At 48.3% G+C, this 24897-nt stretch overlaps 1 protein-coding gene across 18 annotated transcripts; it reads right to left on the reverse strand.

The window, feature by feature from the left end:
* Positions 1–756: 756 nt before the first annotated feature.
* On the reverse strand, positions 757–23541 carry DDHD2 (DDHD domain containing 2). Of its 18 annotated transcripts, none has more exons than XR_006277158.1 (22): positions 23419–23509; positions 20784–20828; positions 20446–20602; positions 20036–20248; positions 17826–18016; positions 16517–16606; positions 13207–13327; positions 11602–11691; positions 10335–10470; positions 9385–9593; positions 9044–9114; positions 8656–8778; positions 8014–8109; positions 6937–7089; positions 5923–6078; positions 5494–5596; positions 5222–5380; positions 4487–4658; positions 4151–4253; positions 3282–3285; positions 2594–2837; positions 757–1386 (listed from the first exon to the last, which is right to left on the reverse strand). XR_006277158.1 is itself a non-coding variant. In XM_043503140.1 (21 exons), the coding sequence occupies exons 4-19, from the start codon at positions 20238–20240 to the stop codon at positions 4172–4174; spliced, it is 2157 nt and encodes a 718-aa protein (XP_043359075.1). In that variant the 5' UTR covers positions 20241–20248; positions 20446–20602; positions 20784–20828; positions 23419–23509; the 3' UTR covers positions 757–2837; positions 3282–3285; positions 4151–4171. The 18 variants fall into 18 exon arrangements, 10 of the variants coding, with proteins under 10 accessions (XP_043359075.1, XP_043359077.1, XP_043359073.1 ...); XR_006277157.1 differs by having other exon boundaries at positions 757–1661; XM_043503140.1 differs by having other exon boundaries at positions 757–2837.
* Positions 23542–24897: the final 1356 nt, after the last annotated feature.

Genomic DNA, 24897 nt, shown 5'->3' on the forward strand with positions numbered 1-24897 from the left:
AGCTCAGCCTTGCTGTGGTTTTTGGGGGAGGAAAAGCAGTACCGTACTGGCCTCATGTCATTTACTGGGTTTTTTAATGTCAAATAAAAACTGGTTTTAATTAAGTGAAACAAGTTATATTCCTTCTTGGCACTAAAGAACATCCTCCTTTATGTAGCTAGCTCCTTTTATATGAAGTAGGTCAGTTTTGTCTGTCCCTTGCTTCCTCCCTCCACTGCTTCAGTGTACACTAATCATGAGGTGACAGTCAGTAGTAAATGACCTTTGTCTTCACAGCTGTTGAAGGTTACAGTTGTCTGAAATCTAACCCTAAAAGAAAGTAGCAGTAATTTCTTTAAGATATAACCTATTTTGCTGGCTGGAGGCAGTTTTCTACATAGCTGAAGGATAGTAACAAGGTGAGCTACATCAATTTCAGAATTGGATATCTGCTTTGTTTCATGTTCTCTGCTCCCAACGACAGAAGGAAGATGAGAACAAGAAGCTGAATCATGGGTTTTGCTGAAAAAAACTCTTATCCTTACAGCAAATTCACTAATTTTATAAGCAGCTCTCCCTGCCCACGAACAAGGAGGTGCTGGTGCTTGGTGTTACTTAGTTCTGTTTTCTCCTGTAATGCCTGTCCACTGCAGTGGCCTTTTGTAAAATGCCAAGGGCTCCTCTTAGGAATTATGACAGCTTTACTTTGCCATGAAGTTAGATCCCAAAATAATAGGTTCTCATCTCCCTCACGCACAAATACAACCACTGCAACCATAGATTTCCTTCTGTATTGACTGGAAAAAGACATTAAATAACAATTTTAAATGCATTTACTTTTTTTTTTTTTTTTTTTTTACACAAAGTGCATAACTTGAAGAGTTGGTCATGACTGTATGTCCTGTTATAAACAGTTCCTTCTTGTATACCTCCAGGAGATGCAATAGGAATCCAGGAGCTTAGCTGCGCAAAACATCACTGCCCACAGTCAGGTGTGAATACAGCTTCTCTTAGTTCTTTTGGAGGGGGCGGGGTAGGGGAATACAAAATGCATTTAAATAGTGCAAATAATACACAGAAGAAAACAAACAAGCTCATTGCACTGTACAGAGCAAAGTCAGCAGGAGGGGGAACATGGTAGTGGCCACTTCCAGACCCCAGCCCAGAGACACTATCACACCCTCCAGCATTTTTCTCAAGGGAATCCACATGCTAAGGGGTTAGTTTAGTCTGTTTACCCTGTACATCTTTGGTTACAAGGGATTGATCATTTTAGTATCTCTGCCCCATAAGTTACCTTTACAGTACTTCTAACAGCAATCATTCAGCAGCTCCTGGTTACTACAGCATAAGCCTTGGCTGTGTACAAAAGGTTGCTATGGTTTCACCAGCAGGGTCATCCACATTCTGTGAACACAGTAGAGGTTGGTAGCCACTCTGAACTCAGCCCTGTGGAATGGGTGTGGTGTGAATTGCCCTGACAGCCTCTACCACCACAGCTATTCATCCATGCTCAAGTGCAGCTATTTTTTCACCTAATGAGGTCTTGACTGAATCCCGATTGAATGCTTTGCTAAGGAACTGGACATGAAGTTGGTCTGTCCTCATCCCCCTACTACAGTTAGAGGGCTTAAGCCCCTCTTCCTTGAACAGATCCCACTCCTATTGCAGAGGGGTTTGGCCTGTGAAAGGAGAATGGAATTAGAGCTAGAATCCAGGGTGGTTCAGGCTTCATCCCTTCATTGATATGCCAGCCTCAAGTAGCCCAGGGCTCTGGATCTGTTAGAAACATCCTGCAATGGGCTAGGCAGCCTGAACTCTGCTATGAAGGCATACTTGAGTTTATTCCTAAGCCTTGGGCTAGTTCTGTTAATAGTAAATAAGTAGCAACCAGACATCTTCATGATCTGGTGCAAACACCTGTCATGATATCAGCTGGTGTAAAGCAAGGAGCTTAGACCAATTCCCACCTGCTTCCAGAACAAACACCTTTTCCTCTAATACAGTGAGACTATGCTGTGGGTGGACACCAAGGGAAACATGCAAGCCTTATGAAGGCTTTGGCTGCCCACTGCAACATAATTCTACAGGCATGAGTCAGTTCAGGTGTCTTAGGGGAGCTGGCCACTTAAAGCAAAGCTGTAGCATACCATACCTGGGCAGAGGAGGCTGTCATACTATTACTAACATGCCATTTTTTTTTTTTTTAAAGAAGCAGGCAGTTGAGCAGACTGGAGGAGGTACACATAACATGCTACCCACCCTGGGCGTGCAGAATAGAGAGACAGTCATGCGAGAAGGCGTGTAAGAAAACCAAACACTTAACAGCTGTCTGCACTTCCACAAAGGGTTGGTCTGCTGTGCCTCTCTAGAGCTCATGGCATCTCAGAAGGCCCAGACAGAGCACACTTCATTCCCCTCTTTGCTCACTCGGCCAAGCTACTGATGTTCTAGTGCTGTAGCATGGCATGTGCCCAGGGTATTAAAGGCGTTTTTCACAAGCAACACATTTACTCACTAACCAGGAGTCAATACGAGGCCCTGAAATCTCCAGCACCAGATCCCAACCATCTCTCCTGTATTTATACTTGGAACAGCTTGTATTGCAACTTACGAGGCAGTCCGATTAGGCAGATGAATGGTGTTGGAGTGAACGATCCCGAGGGTGTCACAATGGGCACAGGGCCAAGTCCAGAGTGGGTATCTTAGGAGAAGAGTGTTTTGCGTTGATTTTTTCCCCCCCAAATGAGAAATCTCCTAGTGCTCCAGGCAGCAGCAGGTTCGTGGGAAGCAGCATGCAGGATAGGAAGGCAGAGGAAAAGCTGGGCTTTCCAGGCGAGTAGTCACTTGGTGTGCATCATCTAGGGAAGCAACAGGAAAGGGCATACAGCTTACAAGGAAGCAGGGTTTATGCAGCATTTAAGCCTGAACGGATGAGGGGATTTCCCATGTAGGCGAGACCACTCCCACATAAGCCAGTAGCACATCTCAGGCCATTTCCTAATGCACACGAATCACATCACAAAGTTGCCACCGCCCCAAATGCCATTAGCGGTGCCAGACTCTGGCACTTTAGTCAGGGTTCTAACACAGGCCTATAAGCAGGGGCCTGCTTGTTTCATAGCAACACAGGGTTTCTGTCTCCAGTACTAAGTTCACTTAATCATCTTGAGTAAATAATGAAGTGCTAGAGGCTGAGGAAAGAGTGAGCAATTGGGCAGAGTGATCCCAGATTCATTCTCTTAACCCCATGGGGTGTATTCCTAGGGAGATGATTTTCTCTGCATGGCACTGATGAGTCCATCACTGGATATTCTTTCTAGACGTGATGTCCATGCTTTAAAAAAGGATGTTGAAAAATGGGGAGTGTTCAGACAAGAGCTATAGGAGTGATTCAATGACTGGAAACCATCTTGCAATGAGAGCAGTCAGAGTTTAATCAAATAAAAGGTTAAGAGGTAGACTGATCAAGTCACAAGTACCTTCCCAGGGAAGAGATGGGGGATACTAGAGGGCTCTTTAAGCTAGCAGACTAAAGCACAACAAGATCCATTGGCTAGGAGTAAAAGCTAGACACATTGAAAACAGAGGCCCTTGTGTTTATTTTTTTAAGCAGTGAGGGTGCATGGACTGGAACAGCTTCCCCAAGGTGATAGAGCCTCCCTCACTTGGAGTCTTTCACCCAAGCATGGATCTTTTTATCGAGAAATCCTCTAGCTCAACCACAAGCTATGGGTCTTGCTGCAGGAATCGCTGAATGAAATGCTCTGAGCAGGGGTTTGGAGGAGGTCAGACCATCTGGCTTTACCAGACCCAGGAGGATAGTTCCTGGGGGTCTCAGCTGAACAGCTCCATTACAGGCCAAGTTACTCAACTTTCTCACTGCCCAAGCACAGCAAAGAGCATGAATGCCTCGGAATTAGATTTTAAAAGCGCCCTTTGGTTTTAGTTACAGCCCTTGGGAACATTCATAATGTGACAGACAGTAGCACTGGACTTGTCTAAGGTACTGTGCTGTAGAATAGATTGGTCCTAAATGAGACAGCTATGTCCTTAACATCCATTCCCAAATAAAGAAAGAAGTTATTTCACAGTAAGCATGTCAATGGCTGTCAGTTTCACCATAAGGGGTCTCAAAAAGACAAGGTAACTTACATCAAGTTGCCAGAACAGTGCAGCTGGTCATCTGACTTCACTGTAGAGGCTGATCTAACGTAACGCCCTGTGTTTGGTAGATCTCTTTCAGAATCAAGAGAACGGTATCTTCCGACTCCCTGGAAGAGAGGACTGTTAGAACTACACAGATACCCATATGGTATTTAACATTCTTACAGAGAACACATGGCAACCCCTTCATTGCTTAGACATGGGCTACTATAGGCAAGAATCATACATAACCTGTTTGCCTTTTAAGTGACTGGAATCTACTTGCTTTCACCATGCCAGCTTTGAAGGTGCCAGGGACCAGACGGAGAGTTTGAAAACAGTAGGCTAAGGAGATCCTCACCAGTAGCAGAGATGGCCTTGTAGTGCAAATAAATATTCATTAAAACTCTCTATAGGCTTCTCTTGCAGCACGTAGTCAATACGGTGCCCTCCATTTAGCATTCCCACATTAACAGGGGCGGCGGCTTCCTTCAGTGTAGCAGCTGGCTCTTCGGGCCTCATATCTGAATGGACTTAACCAAAACACCACGATTCAGCAACAACACAGCCTCTGTACCCTTAGCAGCAAGAGCATGCCAAGCCTGTCCGATGCCAGCAGCAGGAATGGAACTCCCCCAAATCCAGGGCCTGGGTTCTACCTTAAGAATGGGGAAAAGGGGCTTGGGTTTAAGGCAGTTGCTGTGAGAAGCAAACCGCATAGTGGCACGGGCTTGAGTTAGCGTGGACCGCACTTGGTCTCCCTCCCTGATGTGTATAACCAAAGCAGCAGGTTGCAAGAATGACACTACAGGGAGAAGATTGTCAGCATTAAGATTCACACACTGGGATTCTGTGCCCCAGGCAGCAGAAGGGAGTGCAAACTCCTTGGGCAGAGGTCGTCTATCATCAGGCACAGTGGGGTTGTTAAGCAGTGAGAACGGGAAGATCACGGCAATAAGGAGAACCCAGGAGCAGGCATCCAGGTTGCTCTGGGACAATACATTCACATCCTCGTTTCCTTCACACACCAGGAGAACTAGCAGCACTGAGCTGTGGCTTGATTCTGAAACCAATTCCTCCCTTCTCATTTTTTCACCTGTCTGTTTCTCCAAACTAGTTTCAGCTTCGTTTTCAGTGGCTGCTGCCTCCATGGCCAGCAGTGGGGATCTGGTGAAAGACTGCCAGGCTATCCTCAGTGACCCCAGGAGGTTGTTCTTGAGATCCATACCCATGCGGGTCAGGCCTTCTTTCAGTTCTGAAACACACAGGTGCCTGAGGTGAGGCATTTGAGCAGGAACATGCATTGCATAAAGCAACAGCGTTGCAGACCTGCACCGAGCCATGAGGAAGGCCTGCTCTGCGCTTTACCTAAATGCATTCTCTTCCTGCCCTTGTGGTGGGGGAGCAGCATGGGCTCAAACTCCAGGTCTGGAACGATCATGGGCTCAATCCTGTACGCCACCGGGTCAAACTGCACAGAAGGAGAACAGCAGCACTGAATTCGGCTCTACCCACCTAATCCCCGCCCCAGCTGGGAAACCAGGTGCCCCCAACATGAGGCCGAAATGGAAGCTACACAATTAAAGCAGATAGTTCTAATGCAGACTGCAGGAGCACTTGTTCCCTAGCCCCTGACAGCTAAGTCATTGTTAGTTGCTATTCCACAGTACAGGATAGCAGAGAGGCCAGGGCCATGCTAGGATTGCTGCTTAGAGGGCATAGGTTTAAGAGCCTGTTAGCTGCATCAGATCTCGCATGCAAGCACTAGAGAGTGACATGTTGACTGATCATACATACAGGATGGAAGATATTGAAGAAGCCTTTGCAGGTAGGAAGGCTGTAGTTTGGATCAATCCTTTTCACACCTCGGACAGTGAGAAACATCCCAATGGGAGACCCAAAGGCAAAGAAGATTTCGGGTTTGTAGATTAGCTGAGGGTAATTTGCTGAGACCTAACAGAGTTAAGACACAACAGAAGTGTTTAGACTCCATCCTGGCACCGTCAGACAATACCATAGATGGCCATGCAGGAAGTTCCCCCAGAGGATATTACTTGTATCAAAGTAGTACCTAGGGCTTCCACCAGAGACTAGAGCCCCACTGTGCTGGCCACACCCTGAAGAGTCAGGGCACCAAGAGGGGCAGGGCCTTGCCCATGGTCACACAACAGAGCCAGGCTCTTCTGAGGCCTGGTCACTGCACCGAAGGCACATATGCTGGCCAACGTGTTATTCCATCCCGCCTGAGCAAAAGGGTTAAAGAGGTCACACAAGACTGGAACGAGCTCAGGAGTCTAGGCTGCATCTTTAGGGCAAATACATACAGAGAGGTGTGAATGTGGCAAGATTCATACATACAATACATACAGAGAGGTGTGAATGTGGCCCTAAACAAGGGCCAGGAGAGATCTGCACCTCGGGAGAAGCCTGCTCCAGGCAGAGGGCCAGCGCGAGGCCTACAAGCCACTTAAACAGGACTTCAGAGGCACCTGGTAATGGCACCCTACATGGGGTGCATCTCAGCCTGGCTTCAGCACTGAGCTACTTACGAGAGTCTCCAACTGAGATAGTCTACAAGCAGCTGAGGCCAGTGCATTACCTGCAAGTCTGGGGAAGACAAGGGGACAGTGGGCTGGGGCCTGGCAACCACCATGACAGTAGCTCTGCCCTCAGAATTAGAGGCTCTCAGAAGCATGGTGAAGTGACCCACAATTAGCAGCCATCGCCCCCAAAGCTCTGTTGACATTATGTCTGAGTTCTGCATATTACACATTCACGGCTTTACCAGGCCACATCAGCAAACGGAGTTACCTGTCCTAGCCCGACATCCAAATATTGATGCTTCCTCCCATCCTTCATGCTCCTGCTGGAACCCAGCTGCGGGGATGACCCTGACTCAGGCTTGGGAGCATCTTCACTCTTGTCGTCATTCCCAGCAGGGACATGGGCCTGCTGCTGAGCATCCTGCACCACCAAAACCGGGAGAGAGTTCAAGGGTTGTCCCCTGTGAGCTTCCACGCAGCTGCTACAGGCAATACCCAGCCAAGCAGCAGTTAGCTAACGTGGGCCCATGGGACATCACCTGGGAACAAGCCTGAGGTAGTGCATGGACTGGCTCCCCAGTTCCCAGTGGGGACATGCTGAAGTCATTGACAGTTTATTGGGAATGGCTCCGTTCATACAGCAAAGGAGGGCAGGAGGTTCTAGGCTCTGGTGTTCTGGACATGTCCACTCCGCCCAGCTGCAAAGCCTTGAACAGTCGCTAGAGACCAGCATGGCTCCAGATGTGGAAGAGCTCTGCTCTTGCCTCTGCCCCGGCACGAGCTGCCGCAGACCACTCCATACCTAAACCCCTCGACATAAGCCAAACCCCAAGTAACAGCCGTCCAGCAGCTCCCCTTTCCCAGAGTTCCCACAGCAGCAGTTCTCAGAGCCCAGATCTAGAGATTTGGGCTCCCACAATGGCCAAAACCAGCTGTGGAGACCTTTGGGCTTGGGCTGGAGCTCAGGCTCTGAAGCCTAGGGAGGAGGGTGAATTTCAGAGCCTGAGCGTCTACACAGCTATTTTCTGCACTGTTGTGCAAGCCCCCCAAGACTCAGATTTTAGACCTGGGCTCTGAGACTCGCTGCCGCAGGTTTCTGCTTGCCACAAAGATGCACCCCAGAGGCCACAACTGACACTGCAATGGTGTTTAGAAAACGCTAGCGTTCTCTTAGATATGACCCCAAAATGGCCAGAGCAACAATGCATGCAGCTGCCGTGTCTTGTGTCAGTGCAACATACATAAGAAGCTGCTCTGGCAACCATGGTCAGACAACTGCTTCCCACTGACACCAAACAAGCATCTACTTGGGATTGGACCATTCACCCCTAGAAAAAAAACATACCTGTGTTTCCTCTTTGGTTCTGATATAATGAAGGATCTTCATTCTTGGTCCCAAGGGAATTCCCATGTCTTTAAGATCCTTCTCTGTACACAGAGCCTGGACAGTAAGTTACAACCCATTACTACTACAGTACAGGAAACCGTGCACTCAAAGGGATATTCCATTCTCAGCATTACAGAGGCGAGGGATCCTAGGAGCTGACTGCTCTGATTTCAGTGTGCCACTCTGGAAGGGAGGGAGCACGGATAGCATGGAAATCACTCTGCTCTGGAGAGAGAGGCAGCAATCTCTGACCTCAGCCTCAAGTGCAGAAATGCCTCCCACACACACGCTTCTGATTTTCAGTCTCCAGTTCAGCACGCTGCCAGCCATAGGAAACCAGGGCTGCTGCTAGCATGGGCAGAATCAAAAGCCTACAAAGGTACTAGTCACTTAGCCTTACCATCAAAAACCAGGGTACATTAGGCCAGGTGGGCTTTACTCTAACCAGAGGGCATGACGTAGGCAAGAAATACCTGTGTGAACGTGCCCCAGTACCAGGGCGATGGGCACAGAAAAGAAAAATGTGAACTCTAATAGATCTGCAGGCAAGCGGTGAAACATACAAGAACAGTAGCCACTCTGCTGGGAGAGCTGTTTTACCAGTGCTTGCATGTCCAGTCTCTCCTTCTCAAAGACACTGCAGTACTCAGACAGCTCAAGCTTCTTCAGGGTTTCTTTCACTCCCCCAACATCTCCCTGTTCATAGGCAGCCATCTGGGACACCTGCAAGGACAGCAATGTGGGTCATGTTTACAGAGCTGGTCTCCTCCTTCCTTTACGTTCTGGCTACAATATTGCTAGTAGGAGTGGGATTGTTTTGTTTTGTTTAGATCTACACCTGGCAGGATAGCACTGAGAATTCAAAGCTATTCTGCTACAGAAGCAGGAGACCGCAGCAGTTATGGAAAAGCTGGAGTATGGATGTAGCCTACAGATTTCATCCTGAATCAATGAGATGCTTAACATGCACAAGCTGTGGGGAATTCACCTCTTTAGTGCCGTCTTCATCCTCAGAGGAATCCTTCTGATTTGTTAGGAGATCAAACAATATCAGCGACCCTAAAAAATAGCCACATACACAGTCTCTGAGCAGAACCTCAGATCTTATGCTGGAATAAATATACTTACATGCCCATATCCCTCTGTTTGGTTAAAAAAAAAGGGGGGGCGGGGCTTCCCTCCTCCTCTCCCACTCAAGTGTCCCATGGTATGGAAATGGTACTTCAGCACTAACCTGCAGTCCAGGGTACTGTGCCATGTGCATACAGACATGCTATAGATTCTAAATTATTACACACAACCCTGGATACCCAGGACTAAACCCTTTACCCAAGCTATGGCCTGCAATGGAAACACCCCCTTTAAAGTCAGGGTTCCTCTGCAGGAAGAGCCGATACAGGCGGTTCATTTCTGAAGCAACAGTATCCACGATGGTCTGGCAGTAGGTGGAGCTGTTGTAGAAGAAAACATCCAGTATGGTGTCATTTATGAAGTGACGCAGGCGGTTGATGCTCGGCAAGGTAATTCGCTCCAAATCGCTGAACATGGAACAGAAAGGGATTGTTACGAGGGACAGGGATTTCAGCCCCGACTCCTGTAGCTATTTCCTAGTAGGTGAAATCCTGGATCTCTTGAAGTCCATGGCAGTTATGCCATTGAGGATTTCACCTGAATTCCTAATTCATGCTAACAGAACATAGTAAAGGAGCTACAAACCCACCTTTCCTCAGTAACAGAACAGGGTTCTCCAAGGTGTGGATGCAAAGAGCCAACCTTCCCTGCTCCGGGAGCATTTCAAATCGCTCCCCACTTGTGCAGCTGACATGCTGTTCCATTGTGCACCACGGTGTTTTGAGGGGCTAGCTCAATAAAAACTCTCAGGAGCCTGAAAAATCTCCTTTAGGAAGGAATTAGGTATCAACTCTCACTGACTCCCAAATCCCCTGTTCTGTGTTCTTACATTAACTGGAAACACAAGTCTGAACTTCTGGTGTTACATGCCAATAGACTACTTAGGGTGCAATTTCAACTGGACATCAGTCTGGCTTCATGAGAAAACTGGGCAGCAGGGCTGGGATCCTCATAGTAGGTGCTACAAACTGTTCCTGGTTCCCTTCTTTACGTTCACCTGTGTGTTTCCTGCTGAAAAGTAGCAGAGACTGCACTGAATGCTCCTCTTCCATCTTTCACCCACCGCAGCAAAGACGAGGCACTTTACTGGATTTCATTCACTCAGTCACTGCAGTAGATTTACCTCTAAGGTGCTAGAATTTACTTACACGTCCACCCCCGTGGAATGCAAAGGGCTGTGCCAGTTCACAGGCAAGAACTCTACCCGGCCAATTTGTTGCTCCTCCTGAGCTTTCTTGAAGTGTGCTTGCAGCATGCTCAAGGAAACGTTACGGAAGTCGTTTACTGGAAAGAGAATTGAGCTCTGTATCAAGGCCTAGAAAAAACAGTTTGCTAGGAGAAGCCTATCGTGCTTACTATGCTGAACAAGCTGAGTTGAAGGGACACAGTCAGCTTAAGACAAAACAGCCCACCTCAGTCTGAAGTTTTTTAACCGACTGTTGGTACAAGTAACACTGCAGATGACTAATTGAGGGATCAGACAAAAACACTACTTCTCAGCTGAAGCATAAACTGGATTTCACCATTTGCTCTGTAGCAAGTCCATTTCCCCTGGTTACTGGAGCTTTCACACAGCAACCAAGGAGAGAGAAACTTTTTAAAGAGCTGTGAAACCTACTGTAAAAGTCTCACATACCGGTAGGGAGACTTAGAAGCAGGGGCTGGATTTTAAACTACTTCTCACTGATTTTAGTTCATTGACCGATTTCAAGTTGACCGTAACCTTTTTAAACGTAGCCCCATTAGGTGCTTATTGTAAGATAGACTGCAGTATCAAAAGGCTTGCCTGCATGAAAACAAGAAAGACACTTTACCAGAATTAAAGACATTTGACCCCACAAATTGTTCAAGTTTGCAACAGCTTTGGTTTTATTATAGAAATTTACCTCATCTTACCTTTCCTGTTTATGGTACACACAGCTTATCAACAGATCTCCTCTCCAACAGATCAGGCAGTTACAATGACAATATAAGCACTCTCTGAAATTGTCATATTTCTAAAGACTCTTGGACGGGACATTAACTTGTGTTAGACTTTACTGGACAAGATTACCACGTAGCAATAGACTGAGTAGAGGACTAGTGTCACAGATTTATTCAGTTACTTGAAGAATCGGTATCTGATTTGGGAAGCTCACTATCTGAAGGATTAGGACACAGTGATCATTCTGATAAAAATGATTGTCCATATCTGTCCAACTCTATCCAGATAACCAGCTTTCACTGCTCTTATATTCAAACAGTACATCTTCATTGCAGTCAGCAAGTTCTGTCTTACAGTTTGCCAAGATTACTGTCAAATTCTTTAAATGTGTGATGACAGCACCTCGTGTGTTTTGCCATCAGACCTGTGTTTATTTGCGCTCTCTGAGGGGTGATTCATGTGAAACGGCATCATCTCCTGTGCACACCTACCACACTGGATGATGGACCGGAACCGGATATCACATGCTGGCCCAATTCCATGAACTACAAAAACCAAGTGATCTATTTGCAGAGGTTCCCCTAAGAGGAGGAAAGAAAGAACCATTTACACAGCAACTAACCGTTTACCTAACTGACGCAATATCTCTTGGAGATCTCAACCTCTGAGGCAGATGTGTGAAATGCTAGACGGGTCAGATAAGGGATAATGCTAAGACAGTCCCAGGTGCAAGAATATTATAAAGTTCGGTCCCTGGTTTGTGTGTCAAGAGCAATAGTAGCACTCAGTATAGCACTTCATATTTAAAGTACTACCTACAAATCAGGTAATTTCCACACCCACACCCCCACCAACATACACGCATATGGCGGGTGGTAAGTGGCATTATTCCCATTTTACAGCCAAGTGAAATTAAGGAAGGTGAAGCGATTTGGGCACATGAACGGGATTAGAACACCCAATGCTGCACTGGTTCCTCCACACCAGGCTGCCCTATGAAACGTCACTGAGCTGCTATGCAGGTAAGGTGAAGCTTCTGCAGTCAAACCCAAAGCCTAGACATTCTCCCCTCCCAGTTGCCATGACCATTTCAGTGAGGCAGGTTGGGTGTCGAGGATAATGTACTTCTGAGTTATAAAAAAATCACCCTCAGCTTCTTAGAGATGTATTCATGTGGCTGGGCAGAGGTAGAGACTTTGCACCTAAGTACACTAACATATTGTTGTAGCCTTTGCCAATTAGATTAAGAGACTAGCTCAATATCATCAAGGTAGGAAGACATGTTCCGATCACTCCACGTTGCCCCACTGAGCCACCAATGAGGTATATCTTTAATTAAAGATTTATGGCTCAGCAGCTTGGAGGAGCAGGCCTTTCTGCAGAGGCCTCTCTGACTAAAGCAGGCATCAGGCTATGTTTCTTTTCATTCTCTTCTCTCCCACCTCCTTTAGTTTACATAAGAACTTTTTAGAAGAGCCTGTAGGTGGATAATGAAGGGTTTTGACAGTCAGAAGCAAAAACTAGTCCTGGCAAGTGGTTAGCTTGGTGGCAAAACTCAATTGCTATTGAAAAGCGTAAATTTGACCCACAGTTGTAATTTACATTCTGTAAAATGTACACGAGACACAGCCTGGATGTCTGTGTGATATATAGATAAGCACATACCAGGACATGGGTTTGGTTATGTTTTTAATAACAAAACTACATCACCCAAGATTTTCATAAGTGACTAGTGATTTGAAGGGTTCAACTGACGATGCCTGATTGTCAGAGGGCAGGTGCTCAGCATGTCCTCTTCCCCCTTTCCCATTTGTTCAGGCTCTGAGCACTTTGGGGCAGGTACTCTCTCTCACTAGGTTTGTGCAGCGCCCAGCACAGTGAGGCCCTGGTCTCAGTTGCAGGCTGTAGAAACTACTGTAATATTAGAATTAGCACATAAGGACATTTGTCAATGAGATGAGATGACCCACCCCATAAGCTGCATATTTAAGTCTCAAGCAAAAAAAAAAGATTTTTAAATTCTCTGAAGCCAGAGAAGGCAAGGCAGATAGGTTTTCCTCAACTTCAGTGGATGTGAAGAAAGAACATTAACTTACCACAGGGGATGTCAGCTGAGATGTTCTCCACTCCTCTCTTAACGGTTCGTGGTCGACCTTGTTCCGTAGGGGTTGAGCCCCAGTCATCAGAGGTCGTCACTGGATGGTAGTGCACCATCAGCTTCAAAACAGGAAGAGAAGTGTGTTAGAACTCTGTGGTGCATGCAACAGAGTTAAGCATCTCCTATAAAGGGAGATAAGCAACTCATCGTACATCTGTGAGGAACTGATGGAGCACACCTATCCCATTGCAAGGAGCAAAGAGCCAACCTGGCTAGACACTACATTAGATTCATAGATACTAAGGTCAGAAGGGACCATTATGATCATCTAGTCCAACCTCCTGCACAACGCAGGCCACAGAATCTCAACCACCCAGTCCTGCGAAAAACCTCTCACCTATGTCTGAGCTGTTGAAGTCCTCCAATCGTGGTTTAAAGACTTCAAGGAGCAGAGAATCCTCCAGCAAGCGACCCGTGCCCCATGCTACAGAGGAAGGCGAAAAACCTCCAGGGCCTCTTCCAATCTGCCCAGGAGGAAAATTCCTTCCCGACCCCAAATATGGCGATCAGCTAAACCCTGAGCATATGGGCAAGCTTCACCAGCCAGATACCCAGGAAAGAATTCTCTGTAGTAACTCAGATCCCACCCCATCTAACATCCCATCACAGGCCATTGGGCCTATTTATCATGAATATTTAAAGATCAATTAATTACCAAAATCATGTTATCCCATCATACCATCTCCTCCATAAACTTATTGAGTTTAATCTTAAAGCCAGAGGACACAGATGGACACTGACACTGGATAGATGGAGTTCATTGTACTCTTTAAAATGTACTTGTATCTCAGCACTAGAGCTACTTTATATACAGTTCTATGCATAATTCTGCACTGCATTTTCCTTGTTATAATAAACAACACCTGGGAAAGACAGGTGTACATATTCCACACCATGCTGTCTCTGGGTGCCAGTATTCCACTTTGCATCAGTTAGAAAAAAGACTGGAATGATGGCTTTAGCCACTAAGGCAATGTAACTATTTGGTTAGCAGCACGATTTTATACCTGAGGAAAGATGGGTCAGTGGTTAGGGAGCTAGCCTGGGAAGTGGGAAACCCACCTTAAATTCCCTGCTTCACCACAGATTGGCTTGTATGACCTTGGACAAGTCACTCAGAAATGATGCTAATGGCAGAACAGAAGTACCTAAGTTAGAATCTGACATAGTTCAAGTGGCACAACTCTCTGGCATGGATGCAGTGATATCAGTATAAAGGTGCCTTATACCACAATTCCTTATTCCCATAAATGTAGCTCCATAAGGACCTTTATACAGGTAGAACTGCATCCACACTACGAGAGTACAATCTACAAACTACAGTCCATTGGTGATCTTCCTGAAAACACCATCCTGGCCACTACGGATGTAGAAGCCTCTACACCAACATTCCACACAAAGATGGACTACAAGCCGTCAGAAACAGTATCCCCGATAATGTCACGGCAAACTTGGCGGCTGTACTTTGTGACTTTGTCCTCACCCATAAATATTTCACATTTGGTGACAATGTATACCTTCAAATCAGCGGCACTGCAATGGGTGCCCGCATGGCCCCACAGTATGCCAACATTTTTATGGCTGATTTAGAACAACGCTTCCTCAGCTCTCGTCCCCTAATGCCCCCATTCTACTTGCGCTACATTGATGACATCTTCATCATCTGGACCCATGGAAAAGAAGCCCTTGAGGAATTCCACCATGTTTTCAACTATTTCCATCCCACCATCAACCTCAGCCTGGACAGGTCCACACAAGAGATCCACTTTGTGGACACTGCGATGGTCACATAAACACCACCTTATACCAGAAACCTACTGCCCGCTATTCTTACCTACATGCCTCCAGCTTTAATCCAGACCACACCACATGATCCATTGTCTACAGCCAAGCTCTACAATACAACCGCATTTGCTCCAACCCCTCAGACAGAGATAAACACCTTCAAGATCTCTATCAAGCGTTCTTACAACTACAATACCCACCTGCTGAAGTGAAGAAACAGATTGACAGAGCCAGAAGAGTACCCAGAAGTCACCTACTACAGGACAGGCCCAACAAAGAAAATAACAGAACGCCACTAGCCATCACCTTCAGCCCACAACTAAAACCTCTCCAACGTATCATCAAGGATCTACAACCCATCCTGAAGGACAACCCATCACTCTCACAGATCTTGGGAGACAGGCCAGTCCTTGCTTACAGACAGCCCCCCAACCTGAAGCAAATACTCTCCAGCAACCACATGCCACACAACACACACACTAACCCAGGAACCTATCCTTGCAACAAAACCTGTTGCCAACTGTGTCCACATATTTATTCAGGGGACACCATCATAGGGCCTAATCACATCAGCCACACTATCAGAGGCTCGTTCACCTGCGCATCTACCAATGTGATATATGCCATCATGTGCCAGCAATGCCCCTCTGCCATGTACATTGGCCAAACTGGACAGTCTCTACGTAAAAGAATAAATGGACAAATCAGACATCAAGAATTATAACATTCAAAAACCAGTCGGAGAACGCTTCAATTTCTTTGGTCACTTGATTACAGACCTAAAGGTGACAATTCTTCAACAAAAAAACTTCAAAAATAGACTCCAACGAGAGACTGCCGAATTGGAATTAATTTGCAAACTGGATACAATTAACTTAGGCTTGAATAGAGACTGGGAGTGAATGTGTCATTACACAAAGTAAAAAACTATTTCCCCATGTTTATTCCCCCCCCCCCCCCACACACACACACACACTGTTCCTCAGACATTCTTATCTGCTGCTGGAAATAACCCACCCTGATTGTCACTACAAAAGGTTTCCCCGCCCCCCAGCTCTCCTGATGGTAATAGCTCACCTTACCTGATCACTCGTTACAGTGTGTATGGCAATACCCATTGTTTCATGTTCTTTGTGTATATAAAATCTCCCCACTATATTTTCAACTGCGTGCATCCAATGAAGTGAGCTGTAGCTCACGAAAGCTTATGCTCAAATAAATTTGTTTGTGTCTAAGGTGCCACAAGTACTCCTTTTCTTTTTGTGGATACAGACTATCTCGGCTGCTACTCTGAAACTTGTCACTACAAGAGTGTACCACTAAATATATTGGTTTCCAAAAGACATGATTGAAGCAATACAAAAACTGAGCGTAGACCAGCATTGAAAGCAGAACTAAAGGGGAAAAACACAAGTCTCTTAGGCTCTGTCTGTGCTACAAACAGTAAACCATCAGGTTTTTACCTTTGGGTTATGCAATATAATGATTTCTCTAGTAGGCGACTCAAGTTTCTTTTTCCACTCGTCCAGCGTTATGGCAATCATGTATGTTTCCTGGGGAGAAGAGAAACCTCTGCAAGTCAAACCAACATTTCCACAGGAACTCCACCGGTTGGGGGGTTTGCCCCCTCCCCTTATTGTAGGGAAGCTCTTAAAAATATTGTTGATTAAAAGGAGGTAAATCAGACACGAATCTGGATCGGTGACAGTCTTATCCCTGGGTTAAATGTTGTCTTCCAAAGTGCTTGTTGGGGGCACCTCTTAGGCTACCAGTTTTAATAGAGATGACAGCTTCCACTTTAGACTCTATTGAAGTAATACCAGATTAAAGTTTTATGGAAAACCATTGTCCATAGGACGAGTTGCTGGCCATTAATACTAAATGTTTATAGGAAGTCACAAACATGCCTGGCACTTTTTAGGTCACATAGCAGCTCTTTCTGTAGTCTACCACCTATGGACCTGATCCTGCAAGTTCACACACACAAACACACACACACACACACACACGAGTAATTTTAGTCACATAGGTAGTTCCATTGGCTTCAGGGGCACTATTTATTTGCACTAGTGAAGTTACTCTCAAGCGAGAGCATTTGTGGGATCAGGGTCTAGATTAGAGAAATATGGACAGACAAGCACAGGTTAAAGTAAATGTGTCTGCAGCTTGAAAGAACCGACCAGTGCCTATGAAACTAAAATCACAGAAGAGCTGTCGGTAGCACTGAAGCAGAGATTGGTTGTGGGAAGCAAGCTACAAGAAATGGGCTTTAAGGAGGGACTTAAAGACAGAGAGGAAGTATGCTTTATGAAGAGGGAGACAGAGGATGGCCCAGGCATGGAAGCAGCAAACAAAAAGAAAGGAGAAGAGAGGGAGCGAGTAGCAAGGCAAGGAGATCTGGCAGAATGTAGGTCACAAGCAGTGAAGCAGAGAGCCAGGGCCGGGACTGCAGGCAGTATGCTGATAATGAGGACAGGCAGTTCAATTGTATAGCAGGAGCCAGGAAGCTGGCAGAGCTGGGATATGGAGTATGGGGAGATTGCATTAGCTGCAGCTTGTTGGCAAGAGAGACAATGGGTGAGGCTGCAGAGAAGAGAGGTGCAGTATTTCCAATGGTGCTAATCAAACATGAAGTGTCATCCAAGTTCGAGTTCACATCCTTGGACACAACTCAGTGCCAATACCCCCCATGGAATTCGGGACGTTGCAGAAGCCAGTAGGGCTCAAGAGTAGCCTGGACAGGCTGAGTGATATTAGGCGAGACATGTGTACCTCCAACTCTTCACTGAAGCTCTCCGAGTAGGGAATATACTTGTTGTCCTTGTCTCCCTTATAAAACCAGGTGCAGCGTCTCACTTCAGACACCTCTTCCTCCCAATACATGGCACAGCACAACCTCTTCTTCAAATGCACATCATACCTGCCCCCTTCCGTTGGAACTACCAGCTGTTCATCATCTTTCCCTGTGGAACGCAAGGAAGTGTAAACAGACCAGAAGGGGACATTACCAAGAGGTTTTAGACTATGCAGATCATGGGGGTATCAGCCACTTCTGCATGGAGCTTACCTAGAAAATCCATACATGCCAAGAGCAAAGCCAATGATCTGTGTAAATAAACACAGTCGCCATTTAAAAAAGCCTCCTAGGATAATCATGCCTGAACGTCAAAGCTTTCACACTGGGATGGAGTGGAGAGATCAGAAAGGCCCCAGGCTACAAACAATTGTTAGTTTATTATTGTCTGTACTGTGGTAGCCCCATTCTATACAGACACACAACAAGAGAGAGGGTCCCCTGCCCCAAGGAGCTTACGATATCAGTAAGCTAAGTGGTTTACATCTAACCCACTATGACTGAGAGCAGCAAGATCTTAAATGTTTATATTCATTCCTATTTCCCTAGCCCCTTTGAGACCAGATGATCCCAAAGCTCTTAAAACTGTATACAGACAGTACCATTGAGAAGCAGCTCCCTTTGGGAAAGGAAATGGCAGCCAATCAGCGCACAGCATGCCCCACAACAGCAAAGAGAAAGAGTACTGGACAGGGGCCCCAGGCCACACCTCTGCTCTTCAAAGAGATGCTGTGGGATCTTTAACTTCCAGGCAGAGTAGGCAAGACATCCGATTTTCAGTCTCATTCATGTACTTGCATACTGTAAGCTCCCGGGAACTTGAGCTCCCTACACTGGAATGGTCAAGGCCCGAGTCTGAACTCATGGCACCAGGAAATCTTAGCATTTCCAAGTGGAGGCATAGTCCTCTAAGCAATCCCCTCCAGCACAGACTGAGAATTTCCAAGAGATTTTGCAGCTTATTCATAGCAAAAATGTTGCCTAAATGCCCTGGCTCTACTGTCTAGAGGATCTGATCTTATTAGTTGGATTAAAGGGACACTGAGTTAGGCAGCACCTGTTACCTGCATGAGCCGCCGAAACATGGCACCTTGAATCAGGATCACCCACTTCAGTCTAACCACCGGAACAGAGGTGGGGCTAGAGGACAAAAGACTCACAAAGCCTTATTCCTCTCCCCCACCCTTCGCTGCTTCTCTTCTGGGGCTCTGCACCGATGCAGATCTGACTGCAGAAGGAGAGTCTTGGACTGTCTGCTCTTCAGGGCAAGGGGTGTCACTTTATATGTATGGACAGCACCTATCACACTGTGGGCACTATTATAATATAAATAAGTGTCTGAGCCATACCAGACCTGGGAGCTCCACCCACACTCCAATCTGCACTGCTATCCTTTTCATATAATAAATCCACGGAATAGTAAGATCTGCAGGCAAGTCTTGCAGTGGTGGAATTTAGCCAGCGTTGCTTCCTAACCAATTCCTACTTGCTGTACATGAATGCTGTCTCATGCAAATAAAAAAAAAATAACTAGAGTACTCAGTGTAAGTATCAAATTAATGAGGCCTGAACATTAAAGCCTTTTTGGATGCAACTTTTTTTTTTAAGCAACATGAATAGGCCCCCTTCTAGGGAAGAGGTATTTCCACAGAAATATGGATACATTTAAAATTCCAGAGAGGGAAGACACTTTCAAATCCCATAGAAAAAACTACACATGATGTTTAGAACACTTCCCTTAGTCGTAGCTTCTAGCCCCAAGACAACATCAGTACAAAGCATCTCAAATTCTTAGCCTACTCAGTGCTCTTGCAGAGTTCCCTATCTTGCAAAACGCATGATTCACTCTTGTTAATTCACCTCACCTCAGAAAATTTTAAGGTTAGATATATTACCACATTTAAAATCAAGGGTTATTTAAAAGTAGAGAATTAGAGATGTTGGAGTTGGAACTGTCCCATGAGGTCATCTAGTCTAGTGCAAGGTAGTTCAAGACTGTGTTTGCTACCACTTCATCCACTCTAATCTAGAGGTGTGGGGATTCTGCCAGCTTCCTTCTGAACCTATCCCGCAACCTAATGTACCTTACCCCTAAGAAGCTTCTGACAAAAAGGTATTTTCAACTTACTTGAGTTGTGGGCTTCTTCTAACTTCTCCGAGTCTTGTCGGCTGAAAGGGATCCACCTCTCTCTAGAATCTATTACCTTGCAGTAAAACCAGTGAGGAACAACTGCCTCATACTTATTTGCAGTATCTGCCTCCACTACTTCAAAGGAATTGGATGAATTAGATGATGGAGAAGGTTCTGCCTGTTGCTGTTCCACAGCTGACATTGCACCGCCTAAATGCACAAACAAACAGAGAGAGAATAAACACAGAATTTTTATTTTTAAAATGTCTTCAGTTATTTACTAACACTGGAAGGAGAAATACTGGTAAGTGTGGCCCTCCCAAGAACTGCATATTTCTGTGACAATAAGGCAGACTGAATGGCGAACTGCTACAAATGCAAGACTGCCAGCTGCAGAGATAACTTACTTGTTACAAGCTTATTATTGTCTTAATCCAAAATGTATCCGTCAGACAGAGATGACAAGTCCCAGAACAGATAAGTGTGATACAATTTTGGCTCAACAGACTCCACCACAGAAAGTCTGAAAGATGAGGATTCCACAGTGGCTTTACAATAAAATACCTGCAGAAACAATAAGAGAACCTGTTAGAAAACAGCAAATGCAATCAAGAGTCTGATGAAAAACAACCAGGCAGCATATCTAGAACAGCACTCAGGAGTCATGCCCAGAGAATAGGGTGACCAGATGTCCCGATTTTATAGGGACAGTCCCGAGTCTTTTTCTTATATAAGCTCCTATTACCTTTTCCACCCCGTCCTGATTTTTCACACTTGCTGTCTGGTCATCCTACCAGAGAAAGATATTTTACAATGAGATGGAGTTAATGCTTTAGGATTTGACACTCCGGTTCAGTTGTGCTTCACACATCCCTGATTTCTGATACTTGTGCTGCTTGAGTTTTCTATTTTAGAAAGAGAGTGAGTTTTTCTCCACGAAACATTTCAGGATTTGACAACATGTGAAATCCAAAGGGGGAAAACTTGCCTGCTGCTATAGCAAAGTCTCACATACCTGAAAATCCAACTATCCGTCCCAATTTTATTCTACTTGCACTTCCAAATACACTGAAACACCTATTTTGACTTCACAAAAAAGCATGACTACAAAAGTGGTAATTGAAGTGGAAAGAAATTAGTCAGGAAACTTATGTAACACTGGAGCACAGGATACATAAGGATATTGATAGTGATAGGAATGGGGCACAGAACAAATGTCTGACTGTACCCCAGAATTAACTGTTCTTATCTGATTGTTCATTTTCTTTACTTCCAAAGTGTATTTCCTTTCACTTTCTATAACTCCTTCCACTTGAGAATCTCAAAGGCATTTACAAACAGTTAGCTTGTTCTTGCAGCACCCCAGCATATGACACATGCTAGACACATTTTAAAGATGTGAAAACAGAGAGACAGAGGTTAAATGAGGTATCCAAAACTACCCAGCAAGTCAGTGACACAGTTGGGGTTAGGATCCTGGTCTCCCGATTCCCAGACCTATGCTTCAAAACTCTCTTTCCTTATCACAAACTCTTCTAAAGAAGGTTCCAGTGGAAACAGCTGTTTTTGAACAGGCATATTCCTCTGCAGTTTGGGAACCCCAAACCCTGCTGCAGTGAAACTGACATCATGATAAGGAAACCAACTTCATGGATTTCAGTGTCCAGGCTAAAAGAGACCCACAGGTGAACACAGAGCATCAGCAGCGACAGGTGAATTACACAGGCAGAAATTATTTCCCTTATATATTCTAAGAAGCGATTCATGACAACCCTAGGAACAAGTAATTTTAAAGTAGGAGTTGCAACATCACAGCATCCCTTTAAATATAGGATGTTCTCATAGACCTTAAGGCCAGAAGGGACCATTCATGATCATCTGCTAGTGTGACCTCCTACACATTGCAGGCTGCAGAACCTCACCCACCCACTCTTGCAGTAGGCCCATAACCTCTGCCTGAATTACTGAAGTCCTTGAATTGTGATTTAAAGACTTCAAGTTACAGAGAATCCACCATTTACTCTAGTTCAAACCAGCAAGTGACCCCTGCCCCATGCTGCAGAGGAAGGCATAGTCCCTTTCCCCCCTGCCCCAAGTCTCTGCCAATCTGACCCCAGGGCAAAATTCCTCCCTGACCCAAGATATGGTGATGAGTTAGACCCTGCACATGCGGGCAAGACCGACCAGCCCAACTCCCCAGGGCCTAAGGCAACCACCTCACTCACCCCAACCTTGAACATCAGACTACAAGTCCCATATAAATTAGTTTCCCAAATTTCAACAACTCCAATGGTGCCCAGCAGAAAAGAGGGCCCATGTGAAAGGTCCCCGCTTCCTTCCCACATAGGTGTGCGTATGGGGGGAGGAGGGTGTAGAGGGAAACACCACACTCATACAAAGCAAACCCGTACAAAAACAGAGAGCTGGCACCCAGAGCTGGGCAGGGACGGTGTCCCTAGCCTCTGACTGCCAGACGCGGGGAATGGGCGACAGGGGACGGATCACATGATGATTCCCTGTTCCGTTCATGCCCTCGGGGCACCTGGCACTGGCCTCTGTCGGAAGACAGGACATGGGCTAGATGGACCTTGGGTCTGACCCAGCAGGGCCGTCATCAGACTCCTCAGGCACCCGGGGAACGGCTGCCCCCATCAGAACCCTCGCAGGGGCAACTGCTGCCCCCTTTTCTCCATCACTCCCTGCTGATGCCACCCATTTCCACCAAACGTCCCCCTTCACCCCCCGCTCCCTCCCCCGGAGGGCCCATCACCCAAGTCGCCGCCGCTCCCCCCCGGGGGCCCATCACCCCCCCTCCTCCAAGGCCCCGCTCCCCCCAGCACCCCCCCTCCAGGGCCCCCTCACCCCCAAGGGCTGCTCCCCGTCCCGGGCCCCCCCACCCCCAAGGCCCTGCTCTGCTGCCCCCCGGGCCCCCCCACCCCCAAGGGCTGCTCCCCGTCCCGGGCCCCCCACCACCCCCAAGGCCCCCAAGGGCTGCTCCCCCCCCGGGCCCCCCCAGGCCCTGCTCCGCTCCCCCCGGGCCCCCCCAAGGGCTGCTCCCCCCCACCACCCCCAAGGCCCCGCTCTGCTGCCCCCCGGGCCCCCCCACCCCCAAGGGCTGCTCCCCGTCCCGGGCCCCCCACCACCCCCAAGGCCCCCAAGGGCTGCTCCCCGTCCCGGGCCCCCCCAAGGCCCTGCTCTGCTGCCCCCCGGGCCCCCCCACCCCCAAGGGCTGCTCCCCGTCCCGGGCCCCCCACCACCCCCAAGGCCCCCAAGGGCTGCTCCCCCCCGGGCCCCCCCAGGCCCCGCTCCGCTCCGCTCCCCCCGGGCCCCCCCACCACCCCCAAGGGCTGCTCCCCCCCCGGGCCCCTCCCCGCACGGACCCCGCGGCCGCAGCGTCTCGCCCTCCGGCCGGGCGGCTCCGCCTGCGGGTGCGCAGCTGGCCCGGCCCGGGCCCCCGAGCCGCGGCGCTGCGGAGGCGGCGTGACCCGCCCTCCTGGGGCAGGGCCCGGCCTGGCTCCGCCCCCTCGCGCGCGGGGCGGGACGAGGCCCCCAAAGAGAAGAGGGTGTTTGGACGGGCCCGAGGCGGGGCGGGGCGGGGGGTCCTGCCCCCCCCGCCCCCGCCCCCTCTCGGCCCTTCGGCCGCGCTCGGCTTGGCCCCAAGGGGGGGTCGCCCCTCTCGGAGTCAGCCCTGCCCTGAGCGCCCGGGGGGAGCCGGGACCGCCCGGGAGAGGGGGTGGGTGGTTGGGGGGCTGGAGGGGTCCGGGGCGGGGAGACGGGACCGCCGGGGGGGTGGTTGGGGGGCTGGAGGGGTCCGGGGCGGGGAGACGGGACCGCCCGGGAGAGGGGGTGGGTGGTTGGGGGGCTGGAGGGGTCCGGGGCGGGGAGACGGGACCGCCGGGGGGGTGGTTGGGGGGCTGGAGGGGTCCGGGGCGGGGAGACGGGACCGCCCGGGAGGGGGAGGGGGAGGGTGGGTGGTTGGGGGGCTGGAGGGGTCCGGGGCGGGGAGACGGGACCGCCGGGGGGGTGGTTGGGGGGCTGGAGGGGTCCGGGGCGGGGAGACGGGACCGCCGGGGGGGTGGTTGGGGGGCTGGAGGGGTCCGGGGCGGGGAGACGGGACCGCCGGGAGAGGGGGTGGGTGGTTGGGGGGCTGGAGGGGTCCGGGGCGGGGAGACGGGACCGCCGGGGGGGTGGTTGGGGGGCTGGAGGGGTCCGGGGCGGGGAGACGGGACCGCCGGGGGGGTGGTTGGGGGGCTGGAGGGGTCCGGGGCGGGGAGACGGGACCGCCGGGGGGGTTGGTTGGGGGGCTGGAGGGGTCCGGGGGCGGGGAGACGGGAGATGTGGTGGGTACAGGAGAGGGACATGCCGTGTCTGGGCTGCTGTCTAATGGACTGATGCTCTCAAAGCAGGGTGCTGTTTCCAAGCGCTCCTGGACGAGGGTCCGTGGAAAGCTCGAGGATGAGGAGGAAGGGTCCTGGGCCCCAGCGGGATTTCATGTAAGTGTCACTCGTGGTGAACCACAGAGACATACAGACAGGAGGGTGTGCGTACATACACACAAGTGAGCACACAGCACTACTAGATCAGACAGAGAAAGTCAATACAGCGGATGTCAGGGGGGATGGTAGAGGTACTAGGACTACCTTGATTTAACTAGGTAAACTATGTATTTCATTTATTCATATTTATAACCATCTTAAGTGCCTTTCCCGTGCTTTGTGCACTCATCCTATAAATTAAAATATACAATACAAGATAAAATATAGAGGACTGCATACATAAATAAATATCTACTCCACCAACTCTTGGCCAGCATCCCCTCAAAAAAACTGGGGGAAAAGAGAGTAAAATACACATTGCAG

The sequence above is a fragment of the Dermochelys coriacea genome, chromosome 26, assembly GCF_009764565.3.
Source record: "Dermochelys coriacea isolate rDerCor1 chromosome 26, rDerCor1.pri.v4, whole genome shotgun sequence".
Lineage (NCBI taxonomy): Eukaryota > Metazoa > Chordata > Testudines > Dermochelyidae > Dermochelys > Dermochelys coriacea.